Raw genomic sequence first — 18,338 nt, 5'->3', positions numbered from 1 at the left:
TTGGCTTAATCCAAGCAGGTTTATGAAGAAATACAGCATCATATAGATTATTTACACGGGGAAATGGCCACAGTCATCAAAGAGCCAAGTGTAATTGTGTTGCCAAAGAGAGCATGGGACACCTCAGAAACAGGTGAATAAGCCCTGATAGCCAGAGCCCAAGAGATGGATCCAAAAACACCACAACCTTGATGCCCTGGAGGCATGGGCTCCAGTCCTAGATCATTCTTCTTTTTTTTTTTTTTAACTTGGCAATGAGATCTTTCTTGAGTGGTCCCATGAATGCTTTATTCCTCTCCATGGTCTGGAAATGACCATGACAAAACTTGGAGGCGGTGTCAATGAACTTCAGGTCAATCTTCTCAAGGGCCTGACTTTTGATCTGGACCTGTAAGGACTTAAAAAGAGTAAGCACTCGCTTCTTGGTCCCCACCACACAGCCTTTGATCATGATGAAGTCATTGGTTACCTCACCATAATGGACAAAGCCACCCAGTGGGTTGATGCTCTTATCAGACAGGTCATAGTCAGTAGATGCATTGTTCTTGATCAGTTTACCATCCTTAATGAGGTATCCTTGACCAATCTTGTAAATCTTCTTGATAATCTCTGTTCAGTGATGGTAGCCTTTCTGTCCAGCTCGAGCCATAGAGAAGGCTGCACAGGCAGGGTTCCAGGCTCTAATCCAGGCAACTTTGTGCAAACCTCGATGGGTCTTTTGGGGTAGTTTCTTTGTCTGCCAACAACTGGTCACCCCTTTGTATCCTTTGCCTTTTGTCACGCTGATGACATCAATCATCCCATCCTGCCCCAACACCTGGTTTACAGGAACCTGCTGCTCCAGCTTCTCTTGGGCCCAGTCTTGATTCTCAGCCACAGTGCCTCCATTCACCTGGATCTCCATCAAGTGTGCCTTCTGGCACAGAGGAAGCAGACTCATCTGAGTGTGAACAATCATGCGAATGGCCTGGCAATAGTTCTTCATGCTGTTGAAGTCATTTTCCAACTGCTTCTTGCCTGTGTCATCCTGCCATTTCTCACAGTACTTGGTAAAAGTCGTCTTCTTAGATTTGTGCCACTTCTTATAGAACTGCCTTTTACACTCATCACTGATATGCTTAACAAATATAGTCATGAAGGTCCAGAGGCCTCGTGGGGTTTCAACATATCTTACAATGCCCACAACCACCATTGGTGGGGTTTCCACAATGGTCACAGCCTCCAGAACTTCTTTTTTGTTCACCTTAGATCCTGGCCTGTCAACTTCCCAGACGATGTGGGTCATGGCACCCTTGTAGCCTAGAAAAGCTGTGAGGTGAACAGGCTTGGAAGGGTCATCCTTGGGGAGGCTCTTAATTTTCCCATGATGCCGGCTGTTGTGCCTGTGAGGCAAGAAGCCCAATGACCCATGCCTGGGAGCTGAGAATTTCCTGTGAGGCATCTTGCCACCACATGCCGCTTATAGAGCTAGATCATTCTTATTGAGGCTACTCCTGAACAAGGACACAGAACGAGAGTTGTTTGTCCTTTAACAATTGACTCTGAGAAATCTTTGGGTAGGCCTACCTCTCCACTTCTGATTCTCCTGTTGCTGGTGGTTTCATTTCATGAATTGGATTTAGTTAATAAGTATATTTATGGCTCTTGTTTCTTCAGGCTGCTATATAACATGTCCACCAGAAGTGATCCTCAATGATGTGGGTCTGGGTACCAGAGGTTTTCCATGGAGATCTCTGGCCAGGCCTAATGCCAGGGTTCCAGCCAAGGGAAGTGATTGCAGGCAAAGATGAAGTTTCTGCCATGCCTTCCAGGTCACTCAATAACTCTGAGCTGCTTTGCACTGAGTTGGGTTGGGCTGGGCCAAGGAGAAGCCGACTATTCAGTGAGGAGTGCAGTGGAACCTCAGATGGAGAGAAGATCTCTTCCCAAGTGTTACAGCTCTTGGAACATAACACTCAGATGACAGAGTAGTTCTCGAGCACCTTTAATTCCCTGGATAGGATTTATATACAGTTTTTGGGGTGATTCAGGGTTCGACAGCAGGTACCTCTCATTTGTGGGAAGGCTTGGTGCTGCTCCTACGTGACTGATAGCCACACACCTCTCCTGTGGGGGCTGTGGGGATGGTAACTTTGACAGGAGCCAGAAGGCCAGGAGACATGATGGAACACCTTCCGTCCCATGTAGGTGGAAATCACCATCCATCTAGTCTCTGGGGTTCCAGACCTTTGTTCGACTGGAGACCAGGCTGTCTGTGCACAGCCCACTACCCCACAAAATGGTAACATTTTTATTATTTCCCTCAAATGTTTGTTGGGCCATTTAAAAAGATCTATTGGTATATAACATGTACCCCACACCACAAACCCCTGATTTCTGATTTCTTGAGGTCTACACATGGGTTTTCTTACATAGTTAAAGGGACAGTGTTTGGATGACAGGGTAGAGATTAAGGTGGAGAGTTCCTATCCCCACACTTATTACCTGAAAACCAGCTAAATAAAACTCTTTCTTCCTCTATGCCTCTATTTACAGAGAGGAAACTAGGAAAGGGGACAACATTTGAAATGTAAATAAAGAAAATAATAATAATAATAATAATAATAATAATAATAATAATAATCTCTTTCCTTCAGTTTCCAGCTGATTCTGTGAAGTTTATCTCTCAGAGAAAGTCTATCAATAGCATCCATCTTAGCTTGAGCGCTAGTCTGCTACTATTGTCTTTGTCACTCTATTTTGCTCAAAAGAGAATAGAAGGATAGAGGGTTACAGGATAGTACCCAGCTGGTGTATTGCAAAGGCAACCTACCAGTCAAGCTTTTGGAGCAGTTGAAATTGCCTGCATGAGTCCTGTATTAGTGAGTTTCCTGTGACTGCCAGATGGTGTACCTTGTCAATGTCATTATATTAGTCCTATCACTTAATTTCCTAAAGATTCTAGTAAGCAGAGGTGTGTACCACCAAGGTGTAATAAAGAACGGCAGGCTCTCAATAAGACAAAAAGGCCACCAACAGATTGGAAAAGAATCTTTACCTATCCTAAATCAGACAGGGGACTAATATCCAACATATATAAAGAACTCAAGAAGGTGGACTCCAGAAAATCAAATAACCCCATTAAAAATGGGTCTCAAAACTAAACAAAGAATTCTCACCTGAGGAATACTGAATGGCTAAGAAGCACCTGAAAAAATGTTCAGCATCCTTAATCATCAGGGAAATGCAAATCAAAACAACCCTGAGATTCCACCTCACACCAGTCAGAATGGCTAAGATCAAAAATTCAGGTAACAGCAGATGCTGGCAAGTATGTGGAGAAAGAGGAACAATCTTCCATTGTTGGTAGGATTGCAAGCTTGTACAACCACTCTGGAAATCAGTCTGGTGGTTTCTCAGAAAATTGGAAATAGTATACCGGAGTATCCCGCAATACCTCTCCTGGGCATCTATCCAGAAGATATTCCAACCTATAAGAAGGACACATGCTCCACTATGTTCATAGAAGCCTTATTTATAATAGCCAGAAGCTGGAAAGAACCCAGATGCCCCTCAACAGAGGAATGGATACAGAAAATGTGGTACATTTACACAATGGAGTACTACTCAGGTATTAAAAAGAATGAATTAATGAAATTCCTAGGCAAATGGATGGACCTGGAGGGCATCATCCTGAGTGAGGTAACCCAATCACAAAAGAACTCACATGATATGTACTCATTAATAAGTGGATAATAGTCCAGAAACTTAGAATACCCAAGATATAAGATACAATTTGCAAAACACATGAAAATCAAGAAGATTGAAGACCAAAGTGTGGACACTTTGCTCCTTCTTAGAATTGGGAACAACACACCCATGGAATGAGTTACAGAGACAAAGATTGGAGCTGAGATGAAAGGACGGACCACCTAGAGACATCCCTACCCAGGGATCCATCCCATAATCAGCCTCCAAACGCGGACACCATTGCACACACTAGCAAGATTTTGCTGAAAAGACCCTGATATAGCTGTCCCTTGTGAGGCTATGCCAGGGCCTAGCAAACACAGAAGTGGATGCTCACAGTCAGATATTGGATGGATCACAGGGCCCCCAGTGGAGGAGCTAGAGAAAGTACACAAGGAGCTAAAGAGGTCTGCAACCCTATAGGTGGAACAACAATATGATCTAACCAGTACCTCCCAGAGCTCGTGTGTCTAGCTGTATATGTATCAGAAGATGGCCTAGTTGGCCATCACTGGAAAGAGAGGCCAATAGGTCTTGCAAACTTTATATGCCTCTGTACAGGGGAATGCGAGGGCCAAGAAGTGGGAGTGGGTGGGTAGGGGAGTGGAGGGGGAGGGTATGGGGGACTTTTGGGATAGCACTGGAAATAAAAATGAAGAAAATACCTAATTAAAAAAAAAGAACTGCAAGCTCAGGAAAAGTTAAGTAAACAGCTTGAGGAGCTAACCAATGAATATCCAGTAGAGATTACAAATGATTTCTGTGTAGGAAGAGAGGTACAGGGGAAGATAGGTGCATGACAGGAGCTGGTTATAGAGACATAGGGCCAGTGCAGGGTGAAACGGTAAGAGAAAGAAAGGAAGATGTTGTGAGGGTTAAACTAGAAGTGGCAGAGGGTGTAGGAAGCAGGGACCTCTGAGGTGACTTCAGGTGAGTGGTAGTGAGTAGACTTTCTTCTATTCTATTCTTTTAATGTGCCGGTGCCCTGGAAGCTACAAGAGGCTGTTAAATCCCCCAGAGCTGGGGATAGAGGGAGAACTGAGCTGTCTGATGTGGGTGATGAGAACCAAACTGAGGTATTCTGTAAGATCAGCTCGCACCCTAAATGACTGGGTCATCTAGTTGTTCCAGAGAATCAATTTCCACGTTGAGTTATTGTCAGAAATCAGGTTGTAAAGTGCCAGGGATGCAGTGCTGTTGCCCAGTATCTACAAGGAGGTATTGATTTCTTTCTGAAAGAAAACAAAAAAGGACACAGTAGGACCTGGGGGATAAGGGAAGTACCAATTCAGCCTGGATAAAAGGATGGGCACATGGCTGAGCAGTCATGGATATAATGTGTGCCTTTGTGTTTGGTAAAGGAGGGTTCAGAACAGGGAAGGGCTTCTCTCACTGAAAAAGACAATGCCCTTTGACAAAGGAGGTAAAAACATCCAGCGGAAAAAAGACAGCATTTTTCAAGAAATGGTGCTGGTTCAACTGTCGGTTAGCATGTAGCAGAATGCAAATTGACCCATTCTTTTCTCCTTGTATAAAGCTCAAATCCAGGTGGATCAAGGACCTCCGCATGAAACCAGATACACTGAAATTAATAGAAAATAAAGTCGGGAAGAGCCTTAAACACATGGGCATAGGGGAAATTTTCCTAAATAGAACACCTATAGCTTATGCTCTAAGATCAAGAATTGACAAATGAGACCTCATAAAATTGCAAACCTTCTGTAAGGCAAATGACACTGTCAATAGGACAAAACAGCAACCAAACAGATTGGGTTCAGATCTTTACCAATCCTACGTCCCATAGAGGCCTAATATCCAATATATACTAAGAACTCAGGAAGCTAAACTCCAGAGAAACAAATAACCCAATTAAAAAATGGAGCCCAGAGCTAAACAAAGAATTCTCACCTGAGGAATACTGAATGGCTGAGAAGCCCCTGAAAAAGTGTTCAGCATCCTTAATCATCAGAGAAATGCAAAATAAAACAACCCTTAGAGTCTACCTCACACAGGTCAGAATGGCTAAGATAAAAAACTCAGGTCACAGCAGATGCTGGTGAGGATATGGAGAAAGGAACACTCCTCCATTACTGGTGGGATTGCAAACTAGTACAATGACTCTGGAAATCAGTTTGGCTGTTCCTCAGAAAATTGGACATAGTACTACCTGAGGACCCAGCAATACCACTCCTGGTCATAGTCCCAAAATATGCTCCAGCATGTAATAAGGACACATGCTCTTCTATGTTCATAGCAGCCTTATTTATAGTAGACAGAAGCTGGAAAGAACCCAGATGTCCCTCAACAGAGAAATGGATACAGAAAATGTGGTACATTTACACAATGGAGTACTACTCAGTTATTAAAAACATTGAGTTCATTAAATTCTTAGGCAAATGGATGGAACTAGAAAATATCATCCTGAGTGAGGTAACCCAATTACAAAAGAACACACATGGTATGTACTCACTGATAAGTGGATATTAGCCCAGAAGCTCGGAATATCTAAGATATAATTCACAGACAACATGAAGCTCAAGAAGGACGATTTAAGTGTGGAACCTTCGGTCCTCCTTAGAAGCAGGAACAAAATCCCCATGGGAGGACAGTCAGAGACAAACTGTGAAGCAGAGACTGAAGGAAATGCCATTCACAGACTGCCCCACCTGGGCATCCATTCCATATACAATCAACAAACCCAGACACTATTGTGGTTGCGAACAAGTGCTTGCTGACAGGAACCTCATATAGCTGTCTCCTGAGAGACTCCTGATAATTGCAGAGGTGGATGCTCTCAGCCAAACACTGGCCTGAGCACAGGGTCTCCAATGGAGGAGCTAGAGAAAGGACCCAAGGAGCTGAATCGGTTTGCAGCTCCACTGGAGGTACAACAATGTGAACCATCCAGTTCCCCCAGAGCTCCCAGGGACTAAATTACCAACCAAAGAGTACACTTGGAGGGACCCATGGTTGCAGCCACATATGTAGCAGGGGATGCCTTTGTCAGACATCAATGGGAAGAAGGCCCTTGGTCTTGTGTAGTCTTGATGTCCCAGTGTAGAGGAATGCCAGGACAGAAAATTGGGAGTAGTCAAGTTGGTGAGCAAGGGGAGAGGGGATGGGATAGGGGGTTTTTGGAGGGGAAATGAGGAAAGTGGATAACATTTGAAATGTAAGTAAAGAAATTATCTAATAAAAAAAAAGAAATTTTTTAACTGGGGAACTCCTCAACCTCACATATCTAAATCTCTAATACTGACAGAAAGGAGTTTCTGCCAAGGTCATGGTTAAAATCAACACTAAAGCACTAAATATGTTCCCAGTTTCTGTCAGCTAGTTTCCAGTGACACTAAGAGCATCTTATAAAGGACTGAACAAAAGTACTATGCACCACTGCACAGAATGTGAGACAATCTCACCAACCATGCTGCCTCACTGGATTATTCAGAAGATTTCTAGGAACACAAACTAATTCTCTTCACTCTCCTTTGACTGTTATTCAGAGACTATGTTTCTCTTCTGTATCTATACTTGTTTTTCATGGAACTTAGTTATTTCTCATCACAAACCAAATCAGTGTCCAATGTCACTTTTCCTTCCCTTTCCCACTTTGTCCATCCCATCATCATCAGGATGTCTATTATTCCTAAGAAGACATAAGATGAGAATCTGAGTGATGACTTCGGATCTGTGGTTGCTGTCAGGATAAGTACTGGTCAGCCAGACAGAAGTTATGGAGGTGTAAGGGAGAGGGGAAAGCCAGGCAGTCTGTGTAAAGCTACGGTTCCATGATAGCAGTCACCTCCATTGTCTAAACCTGTTGTTTGTATGGTATCACCTGAAATCAAGTGTCTCAGTGGAGTAACTGTCTTTTACAAAGTTGGCCTTTGGGCATACCTGTGATACAGTCATGTCTCGTTGATAACTGGGTAGGAGCACCCAGGAGACTGTGGGAGTTACCATTACCTGAGCAAATGGTCATGGGTGGTATGAGGATAAGATCTGAAGATGAACCTACCAGGCAAGTCAGCAAGCACCAATTCTTCATGTTTTCTGCTGTAATTCCTCAGTACTAAAGGTGGGCCAGGAAGGATGGAGGCCTGAAAAGAAGATCTCATAGGCACATGCCTCCGTGTCAGAATTCTGGGAACTGTTGGGCTTCAGTGACTTTACCCTCCTCCAATCCCAACTGAAATAGAAGTTTGAAGTGGGATAGTCAACTGGAAGTGGAGCAGGAGGGGTCAAGCCCATCTGTGGCAGGACCTAGGATGGAGTGGTCACCACCTCTGCCTTCTCCATTTTTGTCTCTTCTCTTCAAGTATGGTTACAACCTCAGCTAACTTGGTTTTGCCAGAAAGAGGAAGCAGAGGGAGAGGCATTCCATGATCATGCCTTATTACCAGTGATGCAGGAGGTTAGTTCCAGCCTATCAATCGCATAGCCTTCCTATTTACAGTTCCCTAGCCTGAAGGCCCAATTCAGTCTGTGTCACTCTGCTGCCCTCACTAAGCCCTGATGCTATCTGGCCATATACAGAGAGGGAAAATGACACCAACAGGGAGCCACAGAGCAAGGAATGGCTCATATAGTATTTACAGAGCCTTGCCCATGCCATGACACAGGTAAAGGCCATGAACAGGGTGCTGCAGTACACCATACTATTGAGCTTCTGTGAGCAGTCACAGCAGGAACAGGAGGTAGTAGGCACCAAAGCAGAGATATTGCTCTACTGTCTCCTGGGCATGTAGCAGGACCACTTCCAGGACCTTCATGCTGCCCTGGAGAAGACAGTTCATCTGCTACCTGAAGGATATCTTGGGCTCAACAGTTTAGCAAGAGGTAGACAAGTCTTTGACCAGAGGTCACCTCTCTGGTCTCCCTTTTTCTTTGTAGCGTATGGTGAGTTAGCAAGTATCTAGTTAAAGCCACTTCTCCATCTCTATGGCATGGGTGACACCTTACTCATCCTATACATAGGAGGAACTGATGCTTATACAAGAATTCTTACTTCTATTCTGAGGATCCCTGGGAACAATAATAAAACCTTGCCTTCCCTCTTGTGGTCGCCCCTGCTATAGGGTCCTCTGGAGCCATCAGGACCTGGGAGGATCTTCTATCCCTTTGCATCAAAAGGCTGCAACAAGCAAGGCTGGAATTAATGCCAGGAGCTGAAATCCTATATTTTGATTCCCGACTAATCCATTTTAGGATTACTTGGGCCTTTTTATTTTGGGGCTGTTCAAGATTCCTTTTGGCTTTCTTGAGCTCAGTCTCCTAGCTCTTCTAGATTTGCTCTTAACTGTGCATAATGCCTCTTCCAGTTCCTAAGATATTGTGGTTCAAGAAAAAATAACTGAGGAAGTTGTTGTATACCATGGGAAAAACTTAGTGATTGTGGCTGAGTCCCAATTATTCTCTGCAAGTCTTAGGTGCTTTACAAAAGAAAACATGGACTTGGGTTATTAAAGGAACACACCACAACAGCCTCAACTCAAGAATTTCTGCTCTATGAGGCACTGTATTTTTTTTTTCTGAAAAATCATCAGATAAATGAAATTACACAAGCAGAATGAATGTCTGGTTAATATTTTATATTAACAAATACACAATAATGGGAAAGGAAAACAATTTTGGGAAATGAGCCAGGTAGCTCTGACATCAACCACCTCATTAAATAGCTGTCAAGACTCAACTGCTCATGAATTAAGCTTAGTGCCCTGGTAGAAACATCCTATGGTGAAAAATCCTTAGCCTAAGCACAAGGTTTTGCTGACTCCCTTTCTTTTGCTTTGCATTCATTTTCTACTTTCTTTTCTGCGTTTTCTTTAACTTATAATTTTTTTTTGCATACCAACTTGATCTGAAACTCATTTTTACATGGAGCTAATTTTTTCTATTACATTCCCCATTTTTTTAGTGGAATCAATCAAACTATTGATTCATGTTGAGGTACAGGATGATGGGGAGCCTGTAAGGCTAATATTTAGGTCACTGTCTTCCCCCTGGCTGTAGGAGAATGAGTAAAGTATGGTGGCTGAATTTTAAGGTTCCCGGAATCCACTGCAGTTAACCTTGACATCCATGGAGGGACATTGAGATGTGTAAAGAAGTGAGACAGAGAAAAATATGCATCTGTTTTAGCCAGATAAAATTTAATACCTAGGAAGTAAGCCATTTAATCAGAAAGAAGCAGACAATTTGAATAGACCTTTCTGTAAATTTCTTTTTATAATTATTTTAAGCGGTATTTGTAAAGGAGCCTGGAGAACAAAATGAGCCCTTTTATGACAATGGGCATCTTTCAAAATCATTTGGTTATCTTGCCAGAGGAAAGGGGTGTTTGTGTGTTTGTTTGTTTGTTTATTTGCTTTTCTGGAAAAGTGGAACTAGTTACACTTGTTTCTCACAGTCCAGTTCTTTGTGAAGGGTGAGCAGACACTGAGATTGGTAGGGTTATCAGACTGAAAATTACCTGTTTGAACTGCCTTTGGCTAGTTGATCCCATCTAATCCTTGAAAATTCTGTAAGCAATTTTCAAGTGCCATTGTGCATGTTTCCCAAAGGACAGTCAGGCACATCATGCTGTGTACCTTGTAACGCTGGTGATAGAAAGGGCTTACAGACCTGGCATGTACTGTGTGATAATTGTTTCACTCACACAAAGTCCTGAGTTTTATCTCACAACCAGAAAATAAAAATGCACAGTCATATTCCATGTGCAGGTGGAGAGCATTCTCAGCAGTCCTGGCTTCCATTCTCCAGACAATCCAGGATTTTCTCCATGCACTATCTGCTGCCATGAGTTGAACATAAATCTTTAGTGAGGGAAATGATTATGCTTTCAGTGAAAACAATCTGGTATTTATGAATAAGTAAGCAGAACCTAAATTTTTATTGTATCAACACTTTCTGGGCTATGGAGAGAGCTTAGCAGTAAAGAGTGCCTAGTGCTATTCTCTGAGGCCAGGTTCTTTTCTAGCACCGAAGTAGAAATAGTACACAATATTTAGTAACTCCAGGTCTGGCAATCTGATCCCTCTTCTGACCTTCATGGATATCCCACATAGGAAACATACATCCACACAGACAAACACATAAACAAGGCTCTGTGTCATGGCGAGAGCCCTGAAGGTGGAGGAAGATGTAAGTTCCCTCTGGTCTGTGGATATTTGTTTGTTGTCATTTATTGGATTTATATGACATTTTACTACACCTGCCTTATGGGTTTTATCTTTATTTGTGTATGTGTGTGCATGGTTATTTTTGTTGTTGCCCATGAATGTATTTGGAGGCCAGAATTTAATCTTGGGTGCTCTTTATCATGACCATTGATCTTTTTTTTTTAATAAATGCTTTCATTTAGATTTTCTAACTGTGAATACTATGGATTCCATTAGGACACTTTCATGTAGGTTTATGGTGTGCTTGTGTTACACTCACCTTTTGGTACACTCTCATGCATTTCCCAGGCCTGCTCATCCCCTTTCCACCCCAAACTAATTCTTCTAATTTGATCTCTTTTTAAAAATTTAATGTGAAAATGAATTTCATGAAGTCTGAGCGCAGGAGTGAAACAGGGATTATTTACCTGAAAATGGCACATTAAGAATGTTTATACACCGAAGACAATTCTATCCCTGTCCTAATCTTTAACAGAGATGTAGGGTTTCCTCATCACCCAGCATGCTAAGATGCTGACGGAACTTGACTTGTGCATGCTTGGCACATTTTCATGGCTGTGAGTACCTAAAATATCACTAGTTTTAGCTTTCCGTGTCATACCTAAGAAGAATCTGTCCCCTTTCCTAGCACAAATGCCAAAGTCTTTGAAATGGCACAGAATCTGGGTACAATTTAAAGGCTCCCTGTCGACCTTATACTTAATGCTTCAGTGGGGATTTGGCTGCACTGATGAATCTGCCTTTAGTTTTAGCTTCAATAGCTGCTTGGCTGGACTTTTTGGTCCTGGAGTTCATAAGCCTTCTGCTTTGGTGTGGAAATTCTGGAGTTGCTTGAGACCATTCTGATCATCACCCCTAGAAGAGAGAGAAGCCTTGCATATTACCAGGTTTATTCTGGCCAAAATGGAGAAGAGTATATTTCTCTTGTGCTATTTTGAAAAGACAGTTGACTATCTCTCTGATGCTTATTTTCTGGATGGAAAGACTTCCTATGCAATAGGTCTGCAGTGTCAAAGACATATAGGTTAAAATACTCATAGATGTTTTTTGTTTCACCACTCAACCAAGGCATACTATGCTTCTCTCTCTCCCCTCTCTCCTCTGCCCTCTCCCTTCTCTCCTCCCCACTCTCCCTTCTCCCCTCTCCCCCCTTCCTCTTCTCTCTCCCTCTCTCTCCTGATGGAGCCTAAACCTTGATGGCCTGATTTCTCCTATTCAGAGAGAAAAACAAAAGATTCCTTGGAGATTCATGTGGAGAAAAGGGATTTTCTGGGACTTCCTGCCATTCTCTCTGTGAGGGAGTGAAATTAAGTTAATTAGCTAAATTTGGATACATATTAGTTTATTTAGCATTATTCTGGCTAAGTCTTGAGCCTAAAGAAGATACTTGCTAGCATAGTAAGTTTCTTGGTTTTCTTTGGTGCTAGCTTTGGAATATATTCCAGTGTTAGTGAATATAGTCATAATTTAAATTTTAGCCCAAAAAGTATTTGGGGAATTGGGTGTGGTGCTGCACACCTGTATTCACAACAACTAGGTGAGGAAAGAGGGCCCAGATTGGGGAGCCAGCATAAGCTACATATTGAGACTCTGTATCAAGAGAAAGAGTAGAAAAAAATGGGGACTGGAATGTAGATCTGGGACAGAGCATATGTCAGTGCAAGGCTTGCCCTAGCATCACTAAAGTAAACAAGTGAGGAGAATCAAAGTGTTTTGCTGTTGAGAATGAGCCATTGGAAGATATTTAGCAAAGCAGTCCTTAATCTTGGGTGGGAGTGGTTAGCAGATAGGTAGTTACAATTCTCACTCAGTTTAAAAATGTGGGAGGATTTACAAAATATCTTAAGTGGAGAGAGGCTTGACTATACTTCATTGCCTAAAATTGGTTTTTATTTTCAAATGGTTCTATACCTGTTGGCATTAGCTGATGGCAGTATACCAGTTAATAGTCCAGAATTAAAGGACACTTAGAAAGAGAAGTGTTTCGAAGCAAAAAGGCCACAATACAAGCAAGAGGTTGTACAGTTCCCCTTTCTGCCTGGATGGTGAGTCTTTGGCCTTGTGGGCTAGGACCACAGAAGTTCCTGTAATCGACAGCACTGTTGCTCACGGATTGTTTTGTTATCGGCGTAACAACTAAGAAAATTGACCCAGGGCAAACTTTTTGAATGTTAAGTTCTGACTACGGAACACATAGTGATTGCGGAATCGGTTCCATATTGCTGCCAGGGCAGCCTTCCAGTCTGTGCTGGTTCCATCTGTAGTCCTTTGCTTCTGGACTGATCAGGAACATGAGCCCTGCACCATGGCTTCTCAAGTACCCACTCATGGTTTTCAAGATATGACACATAACTCTTAAGTTCTATCACAATTGAAGGTAAAACCTTAGAACATGGGATTAGACACTTTAAGTGTCTCATGATTCTGCTTGTGAGCAATTGATTAGTTCAGAATAACTGTAAGTAGTAATAGAGTGTTCATAAAGATTTAATCAGCTTTGGCTCATGTCTCTTGTACTTTGGGGGTGGTGGTATGGCACCTTATTAAGTAGAAAACTGACTGGAGAGGTCAGCTTTACTCCTTTCTATTTAACCCTGACTGTAGCATCTATAGACTGTATGACCAAGACTCTTTCTTGCTTTTGTTTGTTTGTTTGAAACAAGATTTTGCTGTGTAGCTCTTGCGGGCCTGTTACCATGTAGCCCAGACTGGCTTCCAGCTCTTGGCAGCACTCATACCTTAAACTCCAACATGCAAGCTTTCAACAAGATTATTGATATGTTCTACATAGAAGTTTCATTGTATAGCCCAGGCTGGCCTCACATTTCAAAGGTCTGCTGGCCTCTGCCTCTGGAATTCTGTAACCAAAGTTGTGCACTACAATGGCTCACCAATGAAGATCTCAAAGTAACAGTAATAAAAGGGATTTCATGAGCAGCAGGGGAGAAATTATTTGAAAATCTGAAACACTAAAGAAAGTCAAGGAACTTTTTATAAACCAAATGAAACAATATGCCATGTATTTGAAATTGTAGTAGCCATATTGAGAAATAGAGTTTGATGCTGGAGACCTGCCATAAATGCTAAGTCAGATTGGGCCTGAGGTGTGCTAGGGGACTCCCTCAAAACAAAGAAACAAACTGAACAAAGAAAAGACAAGTGGATGTCCCTTAGGTCAGAGAACCATTGTGAACACTTTTAACTAGGAGAAGCAGTTAGTAGGTCAGATACTATTTTAAATTGGGGATTCCTTGAAAGTTTCTCAGAAGCAATGGGCTTCCACCAGGCTTTTCCCCTGAGCTACCTTTAGTGGGAAATGAGGCAGCTTTCCTTTCTTTGCCTACACAGTATTTTCAGCCATCCTGGGTTTCCTCTACAGCTGCAGAAGCTGTTGAGTTGCAGTCATTTACTTAGCAGGAACCAGCTTAGACTGGCTTTGCTTTTCAAAGCTACAGGCCTTAGGAGCTGGCTACTGAATTCTGTGTTGATCAGAGCAGCCTGCAAGGCTATGTTTTTATAAGTAACAGATGCCTGCACTTTGAGAAATTAATTGCCTGGCTCCTGGATGTGAAGGTGTGCAATGTGTCTTTAAGCAATCAGCATCCTTTCAAAGAGTAAGAAATAAAACCCGTCCTCTTCCCCAAATAGGCATGGGCCTTAGACCACCTTTCACTTCAGTCACCCTTGACTGGATTCTGGGAAATGTTGCTATATAAAACCTGAAAGTTTAATGTGTAGGTTGAAATACAGGATAGGTGCCAAAGTCACCTTTCACTATATAGAGTGTGGGGAAGAGAACATTAGAATCATAATCACATTTTGGTCCCAGCTTGTGCCCTCTGTCTTCTTTACATTAAAAGGAAAAGTCTGAACTGTGTTAGGCCTTTTACTAGGGGTCTTTGTCTTGACTTGTCTGTGACCAAATAGTCAGACTAAGACAAAGGTCACTAAAAGGACATTATTTTGGTTTTGGCCGTGTATAGGCTTTCTGTACTCTAGGCACTGATCTGGATCTCCGACCAAGGCCATTTGATGCTATTGTTTCTTAGAAAGTTCTCGGCAGTGTGTACTAGTAGTTACAGAATTTCATATTATAGGGCCAGAAGGACTTTTGAAGTCCATTTTACCCCGTGTTTTCCCTCGCTAAAGGGAATAACTGAAGCACAAGAGAGGCTGTCTCTGTGCTAAAAGGATTGCTCTACTGAGAACCCCCCCACCAAGTCGGTAGAGAATTCACCATTGGAAAATCACTAACAGCACTGTGAAGGTTTCTAAGGTGGGCAGCAGGAAGCCTGTCCTTTTCCTACCCTCTCCCTCAGCACCTCTTCCCCCACCTGTGTAGGATTTTGAGGTCGAATGTGCATTGTGCACTGCTGCTGCAAGGTAGCTCTTCCCTGTGGCTGTGCTGAAGCAGCTGGCCAGGGAAGCCTGGGAGCTGAGGCTCCAGCCTGTGGATTCTCTTTCCTCAGACTTTAGTCTGCACCAGGGAGTGGTGTTCTCTCCTGTGGGTGTGTGTATATATATTCTTTAATTTATACTTTGTTCACGTAGTTCGGTGCATTCTTCCAGGCATTCTGGATGGGCGCTTTAGAATCACTCTTTCTGAACCAAAAGCTCTCAGAGCAGAGCTGAACCTCCCAGAAAATGCTCTTCTCTACCAAATCGCCAGATGGGGGTGGTCCCGAAGCTAAACAGCACTGTAGAGGTGGCATAATGGACCAGAACCCCCAGGCAGAGGTGGGAGGTAAGTTCCTAGCAGTGGTGCTGATTGAGGGTCAGTAAGACCCAGTTCTTCTCCTGTGCAGAGGGAACTTTTACTTAGCTGGAATTGAACCTCGTGGTCCGAGTATGTGAAGGGATTCAGGGTCCAGAGTGCACCCCAGAACATAGGAGATAGCTCTATGTCCCCGTTTCCCTCAGGAGCCTTCTCCTCACTCCTGCTGCCTAGAACAAGGGGAGGAGAATCTCCACTGCCTGACCTGCTGCTTCATGCCCCTCCCTATCTCTACTCTCCATTCCCTCTGAGCCCTCCAGACCCTAGGAGGAGTAAGAGGGAGGTCCTTCGAGGCTTATCTCGATTTCCATCCTCTCATTCCGGTGCTGGTCATATTCTGGGTCAGCAACCACAGAACATCCCAAGGCTGGGTGCTCAGGTGTGAAGTGTGCAGAGGACCAACGAGATATAGGCAGGGGCGACTTGTGATCCAGAGTCCCGGGTCCAGGTTGCTGCATGGAGGGGATAAGGGAAGATGGTGCTAGCCAGGTGCAGGGCTCAGACTTTCGGGCAGAGCCCAGCAGCTGACCACAGCCCCTCGGGGCGCTGCTGTGTCCCTGCAGGAATCAGAGAGGATGCCTGGACCAGAAGCCAGCACCACCCTCAGGGCTTCACTGGAGGAGCTGTCACTGGGGCCAGTGCGGTTTCCCCTACTGCTGCAGGACCAGGAGAGGATTCGTCCAACAGTGAATCAGAGCAGGAGGGGCCCCAGAAGCTGGTCCATAAAGTGTCCACCTCTGGACAGATGGGGACCAAGGTAATGCTCGGCCGGGCACCTGTGAGAGGGCTGTGGGCAGAGTGAAAGCTCTGGGAGATCCCTGCAACTGGTATTGGGAGAAGGGGCGCGGGGGCGTGGCCTGGATGGGGCGTGGCCTCACGCAGGGGACAGGAAGGTGCTCTAGGGATTCCTGAGGTTGGTTGAAGACATATCTAGGGTGTGTTCTGGAACACTTGTCTAGCCATCATAGCAAGCGTCTTGGAGCACGGTTAAAGCCTGGTGGCGAGTTCCCACCTAGGAAACTTAAAGGGAGTTTGATTGTTCACCCATGAGCTGCATGCTATGGAAGCCCTGCTGGAAGCTGTATTCTGCCAGCCACTGTGCTTTCCCACCCACAGCAAGCTGAGCAGCTTGAGCCTCTCAGTCAGTTTCTCTGGTGTGCTGTGCCCACAGGCTGCCCAGGCTTCTGTTTTGAAGGTTCCTTCAAAGTGCAGGGCTCAGACATCCATGGTGGTTCATCACAAGTTAATTTCTTTAGGGTATTTCAGGGTGTGGTAGTGCTTTTGTGGCAATTTTGTGCTGATTAGTCTCAAAGTTGAGCTTTCCTTCAATAATGAAGGCAGAGGCTACTGGATGATAAGGGACTTAGATATTCTAACGTTCTTCTTAGTTTAGAAGTCTTCAACACCTAGGCTGTTGTTACTGGAGGAGTTAAAGCAAGATTTTGAGGAGGGAAATGATTAAATTAGTGGATGCTCCCTCTAGTAACAGATTTGCCAAAGCAATTCATCTACAGTCATTTCATGACAATTAGCTGCCTAAGGCTTATGGGAGTCTTACATGGAAACAGTTTGGATTAGTGTTTGTTTGAGCGTATGCTGGCATCTAAAATGCAGTAGATGTATATGTAGGACCCCAAGAAGGAGCCCTCCCACTCAAGTCTTGGGATGTGGGGTCACCCAAAGAAACACAAGGGACCTTCTTGTTGCAAAAGCACGAGGCAGCTTTAATGGCGGAGCTCTGGGTCGATATGTATCTCACACAGGAGACAGAGGAATAGACCCCGAGACTCAAAAACTGGGGTTTTTATAGGGTAGGGTTTAGGGGCTAGGCAGAATTGACGAGGTTACACACGATTGGCCCCATTCAAACATCAGCAACATGATTATGAGTCAGCAGAGTAGTATGTGCAGGCCGGGGCATATAAGAATTCTAAAGCCGGGGGCTTATCTGAGTAGACAACGCATCTGGTTAATGTTTCAGCTTTTGACTATGCTGTCTATAGAAAGGGGGCCAGCAGGAGGCGCCGGGCTGCCAGAGGGTCAATGAGTCAGCCAAGATAGTCAGAACCAGTTCCTGCATTCCTTCCCTTATCTTTATGACCCGGTGACCTAGCTTCAAGATGGACTCGGGCATGCACGGGCTTGTTTTCTTTGCAGTCTCAGTCCCAGACGTTTTTAGTTTAAACCTTTTATTTGTTTAATTTCCTTTCATTTCCCTCTTCTTCTGTTTAGACTAATTCTAATCATAGAATTTTAGAGATTGGTGTCCCCTAACTCTTTATCTACCTGAACTATAGGTTGATATTGCCTTTGAAGAACCATGAGTTTTACTGTACCAATTCTACTCTGGATGAAACCCATTCCTCTATTTATTATACAAGGGCCGAAAACTAAAGCTAAGCATATCATAAGGACTGTTCCGGCTACAGCAGAAATCAAAGAAATTATCCAAGATGGTTGTGACTCAAACCACCCTCCGTTGAGCATCCCGTTCCTGTTTCCTTCGCTTTAATCTTTCTCTCAGTTTCTGCATAAAATCTCTAAGTATTCCTGTATGATCTGCATAGAAGCAGCACTCTTCTTTAAGGGCAGCACACAGTCCTCCTTCCTTTAGGAACAACAAATCAAAGCCTCTCCTGTTCTGCAAAACTTCC

The 18,338-nt window shown here is 43.7% G+C and overlaps 1 protein-coding gene, 2 long non-coding RNA genes and 1 pseudogene across 12 annotated transcripts in view; 1 reads left to right on the top strand and 3 right to left on the bottom strand.

Moving 5' to 3' along the window:
* Positions 1 to 8,089, bottom strand: part of Gm26630 — a 134,170-nt gene extending 126,081 nt beyond the window's left edge. For 4 of the 5 annotated variants that reach the window (XR_003950980.1, XR_003950981.1, XR_003950979.1 and 1 more), the window contains exon 1: positions 7,748 to 7,923. This is a non-coding gene — a long non-coding RNA (predicted gene, 26630). Of the gene's footprint in view, positions 1 to 7,747 lie in introns of all 5 variants that reach the window. The other variant, XR_003950977.1, reaches the window with a different exon arrangement.
* Positions 248 to 1,467, bottom strand: Gm8340 (predicted gene 8340; annotated as a pseudogene).
* Positions 7,983 to 18,338, top strand: part of Gm21103 (predicted gene, 21103) — a 55,575-nt gene continuing 45,219 nt past the window's right edge. Inside the window, exons 1-2 of one of the 6 annotated variants that reach the window (XM_030248186.1) lie at positions 7,983 to 8,143; positions 16,248 to 16,441. In XM_030248186.1, coding sequence (XP_030104046.1) covers positions 8,135 to 8,143; positions 16,248 to 16,441 — 203 coding nt within the window. In that variant the 5' untranslated portion in view covers positions 7,983 to 8,134. Of the gene's footprint in view, positions 8,144 to 15,667; positions 16,064 to 16,247; positions 16,442 to 18,338 lie in introns of those variants that run through there. The other 5 variants (XM_030248185.1, XM_030248184.1, XM_030248182.1 and 2 more) reach the window with 5 other exon arrangements.
* The window catches only part of Gm52090, a 30,912-nt gene continuing 24,277 nt past the window's right edge, over positions 11,704 to 18,338 (bottom strand). Inside the window, exon 5 of the long non-coding RNA XR_003950983.1 lies at positions 11,704 to 11,765. This is a non-coding gene — a long non-coding RNA (predicted gene, 52090). The remainder of the gene's footprint in view (positions 11,766 to 18,338) is intronic.

This window comes from Mus musculus, chromosome 14 (genome assembly GCF_000001635.26).
Source record: "Mus musculus strain C57BL/6J chromosome 14, GRCm38.p6 C57BL/6J".
Taxonomy (NCBI): domain Eukaryota; kingdom Metazoa; phylum Chordata; class Mammalia; order Rodentia; family Muridae; genus Mus; species Mus musculus.
The sequence above is the reverse complement of the archived record's forward strand: the minus strand, read 5'-3'. Positions and strand labels throughout refer to the sequence as shown.